The sequence below is a fragment of the Gorilla gorilla genome, chromosome 12 (genome assembly GCF_029281585.2).
Source record: "Gorilla gorilla gorilla isolate KB3781 chromosome 12, NHGRI_mGorGor1-v2.1_pri, whole genome shotgun sequence".
Taxonomy (NCBI): Eukaryota; Metazoa; Chordata; class Mammalia; order Primates; family Hominidae; genus Gorilla; species Gorilla gorilla.
In genome coordinates, this window is record NC_073236.2 from 52,007,494 (window position 1) to 52,025,802 (window position 18,309).

Here is an 18,309-nt window from a genome sequence, read left to right on the forward strand (position 1 = left end):
TTTAGAAGCTAAAGAGAAACACGAAAAATTTGGACCATCTGGAGAATATTCCTGGGGAAGAGTTCACACACCCCAAGAAATTCTACTTCTTGTCACATTTAACCACAGAATGAGAGGAAAGAAGAGGGAGAAAAGAAGTTACACCATGGAACCTAAAAAACTTTCTGCTCCAAGCAGGTTCCCAAAGCCAGGGTTTCACAGCTGCCAATCAGGGTGTTCCAGGCCTCAGGCACAAAGGTCAGATCACCTGTGGGATGTCAGAACCTGAGGCACAGAGAAAGAATCATTCCCCTATCTGTACAAAGGAGATGCACTGTATTAAGTGTGGTCTTGTCTACACGAGTTTGAATGCAGAAACTAACAGGCCAACTCTCTGAAAATAAACAAATACATCAATTAAAAATAAATAAAAGCCAATTGCCTGGTGGAAGCACATAGGACCTAACTGCAACAGAAGGGAGGACACCACACTGAAAACCTGAGTGCACCCAGCACGCCCCCGGCCCAACTAGCCACTCACAGCCTTGTTGACAGCCATTCGAAGTTCAACCACGCCCCCAAACTTCTGGCTCACAGCTCGGCTCACTGGGACATAGGCCATTGGGATGACCTCGATGGGGATTCCCTTGTGCCACTGATCCCCGAGATTCTTCGAATCTTTCCTGGAAAGGAGTCAGAAAGTACAATAAAAGTAAATAAGCTCAACAGTACAGGCAAACACCAAATTCAGGAATGGGGTTAATGAGATGGTGGGAAGGCAAGGAAAGTGATCAAGGGCAATATACATGGGGCTTCAAATGAATTAGCTGTTTCACTATATAGGAAAAGAGCTATTCGAAATAAATATGACAAAAATGTTAAAATCTGATATTGCTGGCTTGTGGGTATGTAGGTGTTTAATATTCATGCTCGTCCTGTGGCTATATTTCACAAGTAAATATACACATACACATATTTGAAATTAACATGCTCAGCACAAGTGCTTTTGACTACATTCCTTGAAGGAGCATCTGAGAGCCTGGTCAAAGACTATCAATGACACCAGTCACCTGCGGCAAACCCTGACCCGAGAAGAAGCAGGGCATGCTGAGTCACTGCCCGTGGGCAGGGCACACACACCCTGCCTCCTCTGAGGCTCCCTGTGAGGATCCAGTAAGTGACATGACACATGAGAGCATGCTCTGCTAACAGGGTGACAAGCTGTTTCCCCGTTCCACTGAACACATGAAACAATGCTAGAGATCCTGGCTGCGGATAACAGTGCTGTGATTAGCAACATCTACCTTCAGCCTAGAAGCAGAACATAAGGTCTCCTAGACACTGTACCAAGTCCTAGCCATCAGTCTCAGAAAGTCAGAGAGTCCCTGCAGCTCTCATTTCCTCTTTCACAAAAATGGGGATGAGGCTTGGGGGTCCAATCTACCTCCTCAGTTGGCAGTTCAGACACCAGAAACTGTACCTGAAATCAGCGATCACGATGAAGCGACTAGCATAGCCAGCCACAATCTTCTCCTGGGTCAGGCAGCCTCTGCAGGAAAGAAGCAAAGGAACACAGGAGTAAGACAAAAATCTCAGTTTGGGAACTAAGGTTAAATACAGGAATCCCAAATCCACTCAATCCTGGCACTTAAAGAGAAACTTAACTTTTAATTTTTAAAGGGACATCCCCAGTCCCATCATGCTGCTCCTAGTAAATGGACTCTAGAAACATTACCCCTGTCTGGGAGAAACCTAGAAAGCAGACAAGGTTCCCATTCAGGCCAGGCATAATTCCATCCAAATGCATCTGAGAGGGAGCATTGTGTTCAGGGAGACGTCATCTGGACATGGCATGAATGGGAGGGTCTAGAAGCCGAGGAGAGCACGCTTTGAACAACCCGCCCAGTCAACTACTTGCCAATGAGGGTGATGAAGTGGAGAGAGCCCAGAGCACTGAGTCAGCAGATTTGGGTCCAGGTCTACCTCTAGGGTTTAGCAGCTAAACTATCTCACATCTGCAGTTGACAGGATTAAGTAACACGTAAGAAAATCTAATAAACAGTAAAGTGTGATTTTAAACAAATGCTGCATCACTCAATAGTCTGCTTGATTATAAGAACCAGCAGAACAGGATTTCACCTTTTTCAACTCACCATTCCCACCACTCCCCAAATCAGCACTTAAGAAATACCCAATTAATGTTTTCCAAAGGAACAAATAATATCCCTAACTGCTCACAGAAGTAAGCACAGCTTTAAAGCAAAAGTCACACACTGGTGCCCACAGACCTAACAATCTAGCCCAGTATTATTTTGATTTGGCCTTAAGTTTTTAAAGTCTGAATCAACAAAAGAACACAAATCCACAGAGAATCCATTACGATGAATGATCTCACTAAAGAGGCCCAGGTTCCTTGTCAGTAAATTGCTGCTAATGACCAGAAATGCTGAGTTGGGTCTAAGGCCATATGCTATCAATATCCTAGGAGAAAGACAAACTTGCATATGTCACAGTGGCAATTTGTTTATTCTGTATCCACCTTGCTTTGCTAAGGATTAACTGGCAGATACTCTTTAGCACAGAAGCCCCCACAACACTCACCCGCCACCCTTGATGAGATTGAGATCAGCATCTACTTCATCAGCACCATCGATGGCAAGGTCGATCTGTATTGGGGGAAAGGTAAAGATACAAAAACCACTCGAGGGGAGCCTCTGCTAATTGCCTGAGCATGCAATAGCTCATCAGATACTCAGCAGCCCTGTTAGCTAATTCTAGTACTCCCATTTAACAAATCAAGAAATTGAGCGACAAGAGGTTAAGCTGCTCCACTAGGATCAAAGGAAAACAGCACAGGACTTGGGACTCTAACCGGGATGCAGTTCTTACCCACAAGACTATGTTCCCTTTTCTCATTGATGGGCTTCTCTGTGGACAAGCTGGCGTTATTTAGAGCACGTGTTCTCAGTGTGGGTGCTATCACCTCCCCCAAGAGGCAAAAATTAGTTTTTGGTGGGGGAATAAAAAATCTTAGACATTACAATGAGTTTTGTCCCACCAAAGGGCCAATACAGTAATATCTGTGCTACTAAATTCCACTGGGGGTGGGAAAAATGCAAAAAACAAAAAACTGATTCAGAAGTCTCTGTACTAACTGTGAGCAACCTCACAGGCAATTTTAAGTGGACATGAAGATCAAATGAAGAGATACATAAGAAAGTTGATGAGTTCCCGAACTGGAAATTACTGGGGCATTGCCACTAAGACCCCACTTGTCTGGGCTTGCCCGCTCCCTCTATTAGGAAGCTCCACCACAAGCCCCAAAAGCAGCTGAGGGGCAAATGGGTTCATCTAGCTTTCAAAAATCAAAATCAAGAAAGTGACACATTTCTCATCACTCATGGTACTCTGCATGGACACTGTAGGAACCCCAAGTATATTTTTAAAGACAGCAAGCAGTATGCAGGATACAAATTCTATTCATGGTGCAGTTACTAAGTTGCTTGGCATGGCTGGCATGGCACAGGTATAAAAAATACAGTTTCATATGGGTCATGCTTACTTCCAGCCTTTTACAGATTCCAGCCTTTGTCTGAAGTTACAGCAGGCACTGCTCTCCCCAGGCCTGCATTAACCCCAGAGCCAGGCTGCACTGTGGCAATTCTCAGGGGTATGGAAAGTGGCAACCTTTTCTGTCTGGGCTCCAGGCCCACCTGCAGCCCAAACCACTCTCTTCACAGCTGCTGAACACATGATCAGCCTGTGCCCCTGGCTCTGCCCACAGAAATCCCCAAGTCCTTCCCATAGTTCTTACTAACCCCTGTGAGGCCCATGTGTATGACAGAAACTGGGCTACCAGATCACCATCAAGTCTCAACCTGCCTGGTTTTCCAGGTGCCATAAAACCACCCCCTTTTTCCTATCTAGCTTTGCTTTCCCTCTCCCCACTATGCACCAACGCAGTACACTCACTCTGTCCTATCACCCCAGCCAGTCCGAGCGGTGTCCATTTGCCCACATGGAGCTGTTCCTGTGGTTCCCATCTACCACTCTCTGGAATGTTCTCTCCTGCCCCTGCCACCTGGCCTTTATAGCCCAATTCAAACTTTACCTCTTTCCAAAAACCTCAAACTAGCATTAGTCTAGAAGAGATGTGCCTGAGTTCAAATTCTGATTCTGCCACTTAAAACCTGTGGCATTAGCCATATGACTTACCCTCTCTGTGCCTTTTCTGCATCTATAAAATGGGAAAATTATGGTATCCTATCTTCAAGAATACTGGAGATGAAACAGTTTAATACAGGTATAGCACTTAGCACAAAAGCTGGTACATAATAATGGCTCAGAAAATGCCAGGTAGGGTGTGTGATGCTGCTCACCCTCACCAACGTCAGTCTCCTCTGGACTGCCCCTGTGTTAGTCTTTACCACAAAACTTAGTTTTAATATTTTCAAATGTCCATGGCTGCCTCAGATGATTCTTCCTTATTTCCACTTAGTGGCAAGCTCCATGAGCTGGCTCACTCTTATACCTCTGCACAAAGACCTCAGGAAGCCCTGGATATAGCCCTGGGCTTGCCCACTTCCCTTCACTACATTCACACTGAGCCCTCGGGGTTAAACCACAAGGAATGTGGTGGAAAGGAACCACCTCAGCACTTGTGACCTCAGCCAAAATTAATACTCAAGGTCCCAGGAGAAAACTTGGTACAACTAACTGACATCTTCCCTAGATTTTACAAGATATCTGGAGCCCATGAACAAGTGACAGCCATAAAAAAGCGGAGAGAAATACGCAGTGGTCTGCCTCTGAGTGGCAATCTTACCTCTGGGTGTCGATCCAGATCACTGAGGGTCAAGCCATACTGCAGGATGAGCTGGCGGGCCTGCGGAGGACAGGGAAGAGCAACCACGATCATTTACTTGAGTTCATGGCAAGGATTCTCAGAATTCTTCCGGATTTAAGTGTCCCAAGTCCTACCCAGGCTCTCTCCCAAAGCCCAGCATGGCCCACCATGAGGTAGGAGATCTAGCCCCATGAATGGCAAAACTAACTGCTGATTCAACCTGGGAGCTGGGAAGAGGCAAACAGCACAGCAAAGACCCTGTTCCAATGCGAAGCTAAGAGCTCCTCGTCAGTGACTCGTGATGAAAGAGAATGCCATGGCATCCTAAAGCTTCTGGCAAAACAAGTGCAACAAAAAATTCCTAACATAGAACCAAATCCACAACTTATTACAAAGGTTTTAAAACAATCCAATGGTATAAAAACAGACTGAGGAAGATCATTATGAATGGACACGGAGTGGTTTCCAGCCCACACTGTTAAGTAAATATGAGGAAAAGAATATATACACTTAAAAATGCCAGAATCCAGAAAGACTAAGTGAGGAAGTCAGCAAATTTAGCACACTAGACTGGGAGAGATTTAGGATGTTTGTGAGAAAGTCAGCACCACTGACGTTATAGTCAAGCTTCAGAGCTAACCTTCTCAAAAAGGTGACAAAAGGGGAGAACAGTGGTTATAGCCATCAAATTTTGGCTCTGAGCAGGATTCGTAGCTGGAATAAAGGTACCTCAAACCTTCATGTTTGAATGCCCAAGTCCCAGTGATGTGGGTTTATGTTCATGTCATTGCTTATAATGCACAGAAACCAAAGGATGGAAAACTTTTTTGTAAAGACAAGCCTTCCCAACGTTTTCTGCTAAAAACAAAAAGCATCTGAGATTAAGAATCAGAAGGTCCAGGTTCTAATCTTAAATGAGCCAGCCCTGTGACCCTTAGCAATTTTTCTCATCTATAAAAAGGTAGGGACAGATGAAATGACCGAGGCCAACCTTCTAATCTAAAATCGTAAGACTCTAAGGCTAAAACATAAAGATCTTGAAAATTGTAATGTTGGATCCTGATTCAAACAAACTAAAAAATATATTTTTAAAGGATAAGACAATAAAAAAACTTTGAACCCCAGATTTGATGTTATTAAAAATTATTGATGTTATTAGAAATTATTGCTCTTTTTAGTATTGTTGTGATGTTTAAAAGACTCCCCATTTTCCAGAGAGACATATGAAATATATACAATGAAATGATATTATGCCTGGAATTTGTTTCTAAATAAAAAGAGTCAGGGGGATATTTAGGTATGGATGAAATAGGATTGGCTGTGAACTGATAATTATTGAAACTGGATGCTGAGTACATGGAAGTTCATTTATTGTTCTCTCTCCTTTCTAAACTTTGAAATTTGCCATAATAAAAAGCTAAAATAAAATGCTGGCTGAATAAGCAAGTTCAAAAAAAACCTTATGATTTTGAACTTATTAAAGGGAAATATATGCTGAAAAGGAAAACAGCAAAAATAGTATTGCTAGATTATTTCTTAATTCTTAGATTTCTCCAAAAGTACTATCAGAACTATGCAGCCGTTAAAAACAAAAAGAGAGAGAGATCACGTCCTTTTCAGGAGCACGGATGGAGCCAGAGGCCATTATCCTTAGCAAACTAGCGCAGGAACAGAATCCAAATACCACATGTTCTCACTTGTAAGTGGGAGCTAACAGAGGGCAACAATACACACTGGGGCTGACTGAAGGATAGAGGGTGGAGGGTGGGAGGAAGGAGAGGATCAGGGAAAATAACTAATGGGTACTAGGCTTAACACCTGGGTGACAAAATAATCTGTACAGCAAACCCCCATGACATGAGTTTACCTACATAACAAACCTGCACATGCACCCCTGAACTTTAAAGTTTAAAAAAGTAAAAGTAGTATTAGAGAAACCATCCTAACTTCAGATCTGAGACTATAAAAACATTGGAAAGTGGCCTCAAAGAGGGCCCCAATAATCCTCACCTCCTGACATTCATCCCTTTGGATCATCCCTTTCCATTGTCCCAGAGTTACTCTGTGTGAGTGACCAATGGCACAAAGCGGAGGTGATGATATGACACTTCTGAGATTAGTTTACAAAGAACGCTGCAGAGGGAGGGCAGGAGTAAGGCTGCAGACTGGCATGCTCCTCTCTCTCTCTCACATGCGCACACATGCACGCACGCGCACACACACACACGCACACACACACACGCACACAAGAGGTATTAAACCAATCATTAACACATCGCTAACAGCCATGCGCGGTGGCTCATGCCCATAATCCCAGCACTTTGGGAGGCCAAGGTGGGTGGATCACTTGAGGCCAGGAGTTCAAGACCAGTCTGACCAACATGGTGAAACCCCATCTCTACTAAAAATACAAAAATTAGCTAGGCATCATGGTACCTGTAACCCTAGCTACTCAGGAGGCTGAGGCAGGAGGATCATCTAAGACCAGGAGGTGGAGGGTGGCAGTGAGCCGAGATAGTGTCACTGCACTCCAGCCTGGGCGAGAGAGCAATACTCTTTCTCAAAAACAAACAAACAAAACCCCACACTGCTAACTGATAAGGACGTTTTAAAAATAGCTGTCATGTCCTGGACAAGGAGTTGGCTCTCCTTCCCCTAAAAGGCACATTATCTCTACTTCTTCTCTACCATATACTTATAAAATATTGCATACATGAATGTAGCATTAGTTCTTTGAATATTTGTGGAGTGCCAGGCACCACACCAGACACTGAAGATAGTAACACACACTCTCCATGCACAAGGGCCTCTATATTCTTATACAAATGAATATACCTTAAATCAGGGGTGTCCAGCCTTTTGGTTTCCCTGGGTCACACTGGAAGAAGAATTGTCTTGGGCCACACATAAAATGCACTAACACTACCAATAGCTGGTGAGCTTAAAAAAAAAAAAAATCACAGAAAAACTCAATGTTTTAAGAAAGTTTATGAATTTGTGTTGGACCACATTCAAAGCCATCTTGGGCCACAAGTTGGACAAGCTTGACTTAAATGATCACTACAACCAACTGAGCTATGCCTCCTCACCGCAACCACCAGCCGCCCACCCCAGTACCTGACCAAAGCCTGGCACATGAGAAGGGCCTGGTCAGTGAGCACTGTCTGTTTCTGCAGCTGGGAGGCCCACTGTGATTCCCCTGCATACCCCCATACTCCACCCTCAACTTCTGCAAGCCCTGAGACTCTCCCATCTTCCCCAACAAACAATAAGCAACAACACAAGGGGAGCATCTGTACTCCCTTTAAAACAGTTCTGTGCCCCAATTCACAACACGAGGCTCAGGAATTCTGCCAGTTTGTTAAAATGGTCAACTGAAGTCTGGGCCCCTGTACAATGACTTCAAGATCCCACTAGGAGAGAACACTTTAAGCCTGTTCCCATCAGCAAGTTCTCCAACTCTCCCTTCTCCCAACCTGTGACTTGCCTCCCTGCAGGAGTGGTCCAGCAGCTCTACAGAGAAGTCCTGATTACAAATGGTGTGAGCCTCATCCTTCCTGAATGTTAGGTTGAATTGTGTTCCCCCCAAAAAAGATCTATTGGAGTTCTAAGCCTCAGTACTTCAGAATGTGATGTTTTATGGAGACAGTGTCTTTAGAGAGGTAAGCAAATTCAAATGAGGCCATTAGAGTAAGCTCTAAATCAGTATGACTGATGTCCCTATTAAAAGCGGAAATTTTGACACAGAAACAAACAGGCCCACAGGGAGAACAACATGTGAACATGCAGGCAGAGATCAGGGGGATGGGCCTACAAGCCAAGGAACACCAAAGGATATCAGCAACCCACCGAGAGAGTTAGGAGGAAGGCACAGGACAGATTCTCCTTCACAGTCTCAGAGAACCAATTCTGCCAACACCTTCATCTCAGACTTCTAGCCTCCAGAACTCTGAGACAACTCATTTCTGTTTTTTTTTTAAGCTATCCAGTCTGTGGAACCTTGTTATGGCAGCCTTGGCAAACTGATTTGCATGGAGTTCAACAAACAGCATAAGGGTTTTGACCCACTACTGGCTCAGTGAGCATACGCAGCCTCTGGTGCTCCACTGAGATCTGCATCTGCTAGACACCAGAAGCTTCTAACAGGGAAGCAAAAGGGTCTCCAGAGCGTGTAGAGTAAACACCCCTGCCTGCCTCTTCTGGCCAGAGCTCTGGAAAGTGCAAGGAGCAGGAAAGCTAATGATTAGCTTGTGATTCTGAAGAAAGGCAAGAAGCAAACCCCACAGCTGGTACCTCTAAACGTCTCATGATTAGGGACAGTGGCACTTGGCAGGCTACTGGTACTTCTGCTTTCCCTTCATTTTACAATAAAACCTGAAAATGTAGTTTTATTATTTCACAAAATGTGGTTTTCAGGTTTTATGGTGCTTACATAGTAGAAGCGTAAACATTTTCCCTTCTACTACCTAATCAAGGTAGAACCGAAGGCACAGTGAGCAATAAATGCTGTTTTTGGTTTAAACCAGTTCTGGCTTTCAGGTACTTTACCTTCTTCCTTACCTTCTACCTTTAAAGTTAAAGGCCTTTAATTTTAAAGAGCAAATCCACCAAAATCATTTAAATGCCTACAGGTTTACTTGTTTAAAAAGTAGGGCATGAAACTGTTAGGGCTCAGGATACCCCAAAATAAAAGCCTCAGAACCATCCTCAGGAGCTGCCAGGCACAGTGGTTCACTCCTGTAATCCCAGCACTTTGGAAGGCCGAGGTGGGCGGATCACCTGAGGTCGGGAGTTCGAGACCAGCCTTGCCAACATGGTGAAACCCCATCTCCAGTAAAAATACAAAAAAATTAGCCAGGTGTGGTGCCATATGCTTGTAATCCCATCTACTAGGGAGGCTGAGGCATTAGAATCACTTGAATCTGGGAGGTGGAGGTTGAAGTGAGCCGAGATCACACCACTGCACTCCAGCCTGGGTGACAGAGTGAGACTCTGTCTCAAAAAAAACAAAACAAAACAAAGAAAAAAGAAAGAAACATATTCAGAGGCAAAAGTTTCTTTCAATTATTCTGCCCTCCTGACTCTGGCCTCTCATGCTCCTGAGGATAGCCATAGAAACTAGAATCCCTCCTCCCCAAAGCAGGTCACAGAAACAACAACCACTTTCCTTTTCCCTTTTCCCCAAAGCCAGACATAAAACTGTGAAAGGAAAATAAAACTTGAGGCCCCAAAATCACTCAAGGTGGGAACTGCTTAGGGCAAACCTGTCTCCCATTCTATTCAAAGTCACCCCTCTGCTCACTGTGATAAATGCATATCTGATTGCCTCCCTTGGAAAGGCTAATCAGATGCTCAAAAGAATGCAACCATTTGTCTCTTACATACTTATGACCTGGAAGCTCCCTTCCAGCTTCAAGTCTTCCTGCCTTTGCTTGAGTTGTCCCACCTTTCCAGACCAAACCAATGTTCATCTTGCATATATTGATTAACACCTCATGTCTCCCTAAAACGTACAAAACCAAACTGTGCTCTGACCACCTTGGGCACATGTCGTCAGGACCTCCTGAGGTGTGTCACAGGCACGTGTCCTCAACTTTGGCAAAATAAACTTTCTAAATTACCTGAAACCTGTCTCAGATTTTCAGGGTTGACATTTTGGTAACCACAGAGGGATTCTGAGTAGAGGTACCCCTGACCTTTGACAAATCTATCAGTGCTTAGTACCAGCATGAGCTAATTTTATGGCTCAAACCAACAGGACAATTTGCTGAGGTCTGGGAGTACACCCTCCAGAGAATCCCTGATCTCCCCAAATCTGGTCAAAATCTAAAGTTTATTTTGCTGTACAACTCCCCCCACCTTTTTGATTTTTGGAGTTTTACTTGCTTCCAACAAGGAATGCAAGATTTCCTGTTTCCATGACGATGGAAGGCAGGTAACTCCTTTATGGAATTTGAGCTCACTCCCAGCAGGGAATATGAGTTCAACATTTTTTGTTGTTTTTTTCCTCCTGCTTCTAGAGCGGCAGAAAGCAGTCTTTAGCCTGAGACCCATCCCTAGGTAAGTAGTTGAATTGGGGTTTTCTCTTGTCTAAAGTTTAACAACTAGTTGGTCTTAATCTCTCCTTACCATTAGAGCACTTGGTGATCATATTGTTAGGGTTTTTATTGTTGTTGTTGTTTGCAGTCTTTCTCCCAACAGATTTGACCAACTCTACCTGACTTGATCAAATCCAAGTAAGAATTCCAAATTATGGGTAACAAACCCTTTCTAATTTGGCTAAAATTCCTCGCAGCTGCAAAAGAGGGAAAAATAAACAAACAAACAAAAAACTATGCACTTGGTTTCTGTTTGCTTCCTGTCTTAAAAAAACAAACAAATGTTCTTTCATTTACTTCTCTTCCACCCTATACCTCCTTCTTCCCCCTCTGCCATCTGCAGTAGCAAAAAAAGTCTAGAGGTTTATAATGACTTGAACCCCTTGAAAGAATTCAGAACAAAGGTGCCACTCACCGCAGTTGGGGTGTTCTGTTTTCTTTGCAGAGTTTCAAGAGTCATGGGCAGATTCTTCTTAGGTCTAAAGCTCTGTTTTCCTGTATTGGGTGACCTGACCTCTTTGGCTGTGGGGGCACCAGAGATCACCTTGTACTGTGAGAGGATCTGACCATGGCATGTATAATGGCAAATGAGACAAAGGACTGTTACGTCTTTGTTTCAAAGCTAAACTACAAACTAAGTTCCTCCCAAAGACCAGGAATGAACAAGGACAGCGTAAAGGTTAGAAGCAAGATGCAGTCCGTTAGGTCCTATCTTCTTCACTGTCTCAGAATTTTGCAATGGAAAGTTTCATAACTTTAAATAATGACTATCAAACTTTTCATAAATAATCTAAACAATTAAAATAAGTAAATGTAATGGGATAAATACTTGTAGACAAACTTGTCATAATTTAGAATCTAAAGTTAAATTATAGATATTATTTGGGTATTTTCCAATAAAAATATATTGTAGGAAAATATTGTTTCAAAAATAAGTGTCCTTAAAAAGGTGAACAATTTTTGTTTGGTTCAAAGCTTTTTTAAAGGTTATGTATAAAACAAGTTGTAAAAGGAACCACAAAATAAGAGAGATGTAAAGAAAGCTATAAAAAAAAAGGGTTTTTTTGGTGAAAAAGCTTAAAGAGAAATAATTTTGTATGAGAAAAAATCTTGTACGGTTAATTTGGACCTAGAATAAAATGACTGGTTGTTTAAGAAAGAGGTATGTTCAGGACAAACCAGAAAGTCCAAGCATGTCATGAAGAGTCTAAGGCACAATAAAAGGATTTAAAAAAAAAAAACTTTTATAGATCAAGCTGTCTATAATTAAACACAAATTATAATGGTCTTTCTGGAGATTGGGTTTGATATTTAAAAAAACCATTTATATACTAAAGAATTTATTAGAACAGTAAGGGATTGATTTCTTAAGGGATCTACTCTTAATAAATTATTAGAGATTTTAATTATGTTTTTAAATAAATATATGTATTTAAAGATATATTTGTTATTAATATGTTTCAATACATAATTATAATTATATAATATATATGAACTCATCCTTTTTTATGGCTGCATTCCATGGTGTATATGCACCACATTTTCTTTATCCAGTCTATCACTGATGGGCATTTGGGCTGGTTCCAAGTCTTTGCTATTGTGAATAGTGCTGCAATAAACATGTGTGCATGTGGGGGGGGGGGGTGTGTGTGTGTGTGTATATATAATATATATCTAAAATATATCTATTATGTTTTATATTAACATATATTAATTATAATAAAACATACTAATAAGTTGTATTTTATATTATACTAATTATATTAATAAAATATGATTATATTAGTAATATAATTAATATATTTATAAGTATTAAAGTATAATTATTAAATTTATTTTCTTTTTTTTAAATTATACTTTAAGTTCTGGAATACATGTGCAGAACGTGCAGTTTTGTTACATAGGTATATACATGCCATGGTGGTTTGCTGTACCCATCCACCCATCATCTACATTAGGTATTTCTCCTAATGCTATTCCTCCCCTAGCCCCTCACCCCCTGACAGGCCCCAGTGTGTGATGTTCCCCTCCCTGTGTCCATGTGTTCTCATTGTTCAACTCCCACTTATGAGTGAGAACATGCAGTGTTTGGTTTTCTGTTCTTGTGTTAGTTTGCTAAGAATGATGGTTTCCAGCTTCATCCATGTCCCTGCAAAGGACATGAACTCATCCTTTTTTACGGCTGCATAGTATTCCAAGGTGTATATGTGCCACATTTTCTTTATCCAGTCTATTATTGATGGGTATTTGGGCTGATTCCAAGTGTTTGCTATTGTGAATAGTGCTGCAATAAACATACGTGTGCATGTGTCTTTATAGTACCATGATTTATAATCCTTTGGGTATATACCCAGTAATGGGATTGCTGGGTGAAATGGTATTTCTGGTTCTAGATCCTTGAGGAATTGCCACACTGTCTTCCACAATGGTTGAACTAATTTACACTCTCACCAACCGTGTAAAAGCATTCCTATTTCTCCACATCCTCTCCAGCATCTGTTGTTTCCTGACTTTTTAATGATAGCCATTCTAACCAGTGTGAGATGGTATCTCATAATTATTAAATACATTTCTATATATTTAAATAATATATATTTAAAGTATATTTAATAATGTATTTTAAAATAATTTAAATTATTTTTTAATTGTTTTAGAAGTTTGACATTTATTACATCTCACCATTTTCAGTTTTCTCTCCCCTTTTAAAAGGAGCAAAGTAATAATGTTCTCCAACTCATTTTCAGCTCATATAAGTTTTTTTCCCCTCAAGTTCCATTTGTTGTGGCCTGATGCTAACAATAATTTCTTAAAGGTCTAAAGGAAATGTTTTCTTCCAACATAATATTCTGTACACTGCAGAAGGTCTTTCCTTTTGCCTTTTGGTAACTGGCCTAACAGATTTTACGTTTTATGGAAATAATTCCTATGGCATTAAGTTTTGGTTTGCTTATGAAAAAAAACTGAGACTAAATTTTTTTTAAATTAAGGTTATTACATCCACGTATCTTTTTGTATGTGCTTTTAAAGTTCTTGTAACATTAAGTTACAGGGCTTTGACTCTTGGGTCTGAGAAGTATACCAAGTCCTGTAAAATCTTAAATAGTGACAGTAATTAAAGCCTCATCATCAGGCCCCATAGAAGATGCCAATCAAAATAAACTGCATTCCTGAGACACAGGCCAGAAATTAAAGCTATTCAACTCCTCAACGCCAAGGGACTATTGTGGAACAGGTGGGTGTGTGAGATTGTAAGGGCCAATTTTGAGAGATAAAATAAGTTCAGTTTCACTATAAATCAAACATTAATGTCAAAAGCACACTGATGCAAGACCAGCATATGGGCACCTGGGTCAGATTAACAAGGTTATCTTGAGGCATTAACCGACTCCTTAATAAAGGTTATAAAGTCTATAAAAGACTTATGGAAGTTATATCTTATATTCAAGATTAAAATTTTATAAATTGTTTATACATTTTGGAAAACAAATTTAATTAGCTTCATGTTTTTATTAGGGCTTATTGTTTGGAAAATTAAGTCTCCTCTCTCAAAAAATGAAGGTTTTTGACTTTTTTTTTTTTAAATCCTTAGGTTATCACTTTGGTTAAATGAATGACTTATTTTACAATGACCTGTGATCCTCTTTTGTGATATCAAGTGTTTTAAACCTTTGATATTTGACAATATTTCCAAAATCAAATTATAAATTATGTCTTTTTCTGACCTAATTAATCCTTTAAGATACCAGGTTCCCTAAAATCTAAAACAATGACATAATTTGGCTTATTTAAAAATTATACAGGAAGCATTGTCAAATATGAAATGGTGTTTGCTTTTCTCTGGGCTGTATTTGTATAAATGTTATTGGTATGTGTTCCAAAATTATGGGAAACTCCTATAATTCTGATATGACTTAATGTATGTTATCGGTAATAATTATAATTGTTATGTTAAATTACTATGTGCCACAGAGGTAACAAATTTCCTTGTCAACTGTGTCTTGACTATAGCTGCCCTAAAACTTTTTGTCATCCATGACAATTGTTGTCTTGTTTGGTCCTCTTTAGAAGGTGGCTTTATAATCAGCTATAAAACTCTTAACAGGTGCTCTTGAATACAAGTTTCTCACAACTTTAGAGATTGTAACATCAGAATACAGGAAAAACTTTCAGGACTCAGCTGAAATATTCATGAATATCAAGCAGAACAGTAATTAACTGCAGGGACTAAACTAATAGAAGTCTGAAGTAATCTTTTTAACGTTTTGCTTAAGACGTTGCTGATCCTTTCTTTTATTTTTCAGAGTCAAAAAAACTTCTTTTAAGCTATTTATAGCTTTTAACAATTTAGTAAAGTATACTCTTATGAACCAAATTTGGGGCATATTTGTTTTTCTCTACCTGATTTCTATAAAACTTGCGGAGTATTTGTGACTATTCTTACCTTATGACAATATAGTTATTTGCATAAGTGCAATAAGAATCTGTTTTCATTTGTAATGGGGCACAATTAAAGAAACTGGTTATTTTACCAAGGCTTTAACTTGAATGGTGTGTCTTCCATAAAGAAATCAAACTGACTTATGGAGCGCCTTGGAAAAACTGACCTTACACCTTTGCCTGTGCAGTCCCTGTACAGGATTCCTGAGCTGTGGTAAGTAAAGAATGTCACTTTCTGACAGGCCTAGGAGGCCCAAGTTTATCTTGGAACCTCAAGAGGAAAGGAATTCACCCAACTCATAGTATTTGATGGTACAAATCCATAATGGCTGGGCTCGGCTTTAAAAAAGGAGTCTTATCTGAGATTCCTTCTATGGAACAAAGTTCCATCAAAGCCAATTTAAAAGCCTATGTAAAAAAAGTAATTATTATTCTTGCTGCACTGTATACAAATAATAAGGCCAAGCATGATAAAGCAAATCAGTCCTACCATGATTTGTCTTTAGTAAAAATGGGAAACTAGAGAAAAATTGTTTCAAAAACTATAGCACACCTGTTGTTAGATTCTAGTCTTACCTACGTTTTTCAATTTTATTATTTTCTAAAATTTGAACCAAATTCTAATTTTTCTTGGCTACAACCCTGCAAAATAATGTTTTCAGGGGTTTTTTTCCATCTTTTTTCCCCACTGTTCTGAATTTGGAGTCACCAAAAACTAAGCTGTGCTTTCATAAAGCCCTGCAAACTGAAGCTAGACAACTTAAACTTCAGAAGAAAACAACAGCAACCTATCTACATACATAAGCCACCTTCATACCCGTCTACTAATGTATGGACTTTAGAGTAATGTGGCCTATATCAATTTTCCAGGATTGTTCTTTTGTTTGTTGTTGCTTTTCTCCCTTCCTCCCCCTATTTTCTCTTCATAGGACATGAGACTTGACAACTTGCTAAAAATGAACTTTCCTAATAACTCAGGAACTACCTGTCTAGGAATAAACAATCCTAGCCATGAGAGATCAGAAGAAACCTGAAGCCAAAGACTCATTTTCTTCTAAAATGCTTTCTCCAAAAGATTTTTTAAAAGAAAGGGGGGAAATGTAAAAGGAAAATAAATCTTGGGGCCCCAAAATCACTCAAGGTGGGAACTGCTTAGGGCAAACCTGCCTCTCATTCTATTCAAAGTCACCCCTCTGCTCACTGAGATAAATGCATATCTGATTGCCTCTTTTGGAGAGGCTAATCAGAAACTCAAAAGAATGCAACCATTTGTCTCTTATTTACCTATGACCTGGAAGCTCCCTCCCTGCTTCAAGTCTTCCCGCCTTTGCTTTGAGTTGTCCCGCCTTTCCAGACCAAACCAATGTTCATCTTGCATATGTTGACTGATGTCTCATGTCTCCCTAAAAGGTATAAAACCAAACTGTGCTCTGACCACCTTGGGCACATATCGTCAGGACCTCCTGAGGTGTGTCACAGGCACATGTCCTCAACTTTGGCAATATAAACTTTCTAAATTACCTGGGACCTATCTCACATTTTGGGGGTCCACAAAATTTAACAATATTACTCTAACCTCCTCCCTCCCTAATCTTTCTATGCTAAAACTGGACATAAAGAAATTATCTCACCTATTTTGTCTGACTGTAGGTCATAAGACCCCCATTCTAAAGATGGTTCTGCCCCATACCAAGGAGGGAGTGCTGCAGAGAGACCAGGAAGGATCTAAACCGAGGGTCTTGCTGGGTTTCTCAACTCAGTCTGTATCTACTAGCATTAAATCATATCCTTTTTGTCCAGTCGTATCTCTACATGGCTGTCCATACTTTGCTGAACCTAAGCATAAAAATGGAGAGTTTCCTCTGATCTTTGGATCTTCATTCTGAAGGCACTTGTGCCACATAAAACAATGATCAAACACATTTGTATGCCTTTTCTCAGTAATTTTCAGTGAATCTTCAGAGGGCAAAGGGGGAGTTTTTCTCTTGACCCCCACAAAATATTTTGACTTCCTTTCAACCATTTCCAGAGACTGTATCTGGCTAAACTTAACACAAAAATAAGTTTACGTTTGAGTGGGAAAAAAAGTAACCTGAACAAGTGAATTTTAAAAGGCCCTGTGAACTCTCAATGACTCCTCCACACAGTTAACCGGAATGGGCCAGCATTTTCCAGTCTGGATACACTGTTATCAATTATCACCATAAAACTCAGTTGGGTGAGGAGTGCTATTTTAAAAACACAGGATCAAACTTCCAGGTAAAGATGGCAGTTTGAACACCTGCATTTAGCTCAGCTCTGTAAACCTGTATCTGAGACAGGTCACAATCAATTTAGAAAGTTTATTTTGCCAAGGTTAAGGATGTGCCTGTGACAGAGACTCAGGAGGTCCTGATATGTGCCCCAAGGTGGTTGGGGTACAGCTTGCTTTTACACATTTTAGGGAGACATGAGACATCAATCAATATGTATCAGATGTAAGTAGGTTCAGCTGATAAGGCAGGACAACTTGAGGTGGGGAAGGGGTCTTCCGGGTCATAAGTAGATAATAGACAAAAGACTGCATTCTTTTGAGTCCTCAAGCGGCTATCCACTGAATACACAATTTAGTCTAGCTCAATATCTGCATTTGTACATAAACAATAGGGTAGAGGAAGCAATCAGATATGGATTTGTCTCAGGTGAGCCTCAGAGGGATGACTTTGAGTTCTGTCTTTTGTCCACAAGGAAGTTCCTTGTGGGCAAATTTTGAGGTAGGTATGTAGCTTTTTAATTTTGTAGGTATCTTATTTAGAAAGAAAATAGGAGGCAGATTTGCCTGACATAGTTCCCAGCTTGATTTTTCCCTTGGCTTAGTGATTTGGGGGCCCAAGATTTATTTTCCTTTCACAGCTCCTTCTCAAAACCTCTCTGAAACTACAATAAAGGATTTTTTCTTAAAGGAATAAA

At 40.5% G+C, this 18,309-nt stretch overlaps 1 protein-coding gene across 5 annotated transcripts in view; it reads right to left on the reverse strand.

Moving 5' to 3' along the window:
* The window catches only part of RPIA (ribose 5-phosphate isomerase A), a 62,355-nt gene that overhangs the window by 13,751 nt on the left and 30,295 nt on the right, over window positions 1-18,309 (reverse strand). For all 5 annotated transcript variants that reach the window (XM_004031376.5, XM_055378234.2, XM_063695725.1 and 2 more), the window contains 4 exons: window positions 4,805-4,864; window positions 2,581-2,645; window positions 1,460-1,528; window positions 521-662 (listed from right to left, as the gene is read on the reverse strand). In XM_004031376.5, the coding sequence (XP_004031424.1) occupies window positions 521-662; window positions 1,460-1,528; window positions 2,581-2,645; window positions 4,805-4,864 (336 nt within the window). The remainder of the gene's footprint in view (window positions 1-520; window positions 663-1,459; window positions 1,529-2,580; window positions 2,646-4,804; window positions 4,865-18,309) is intronic.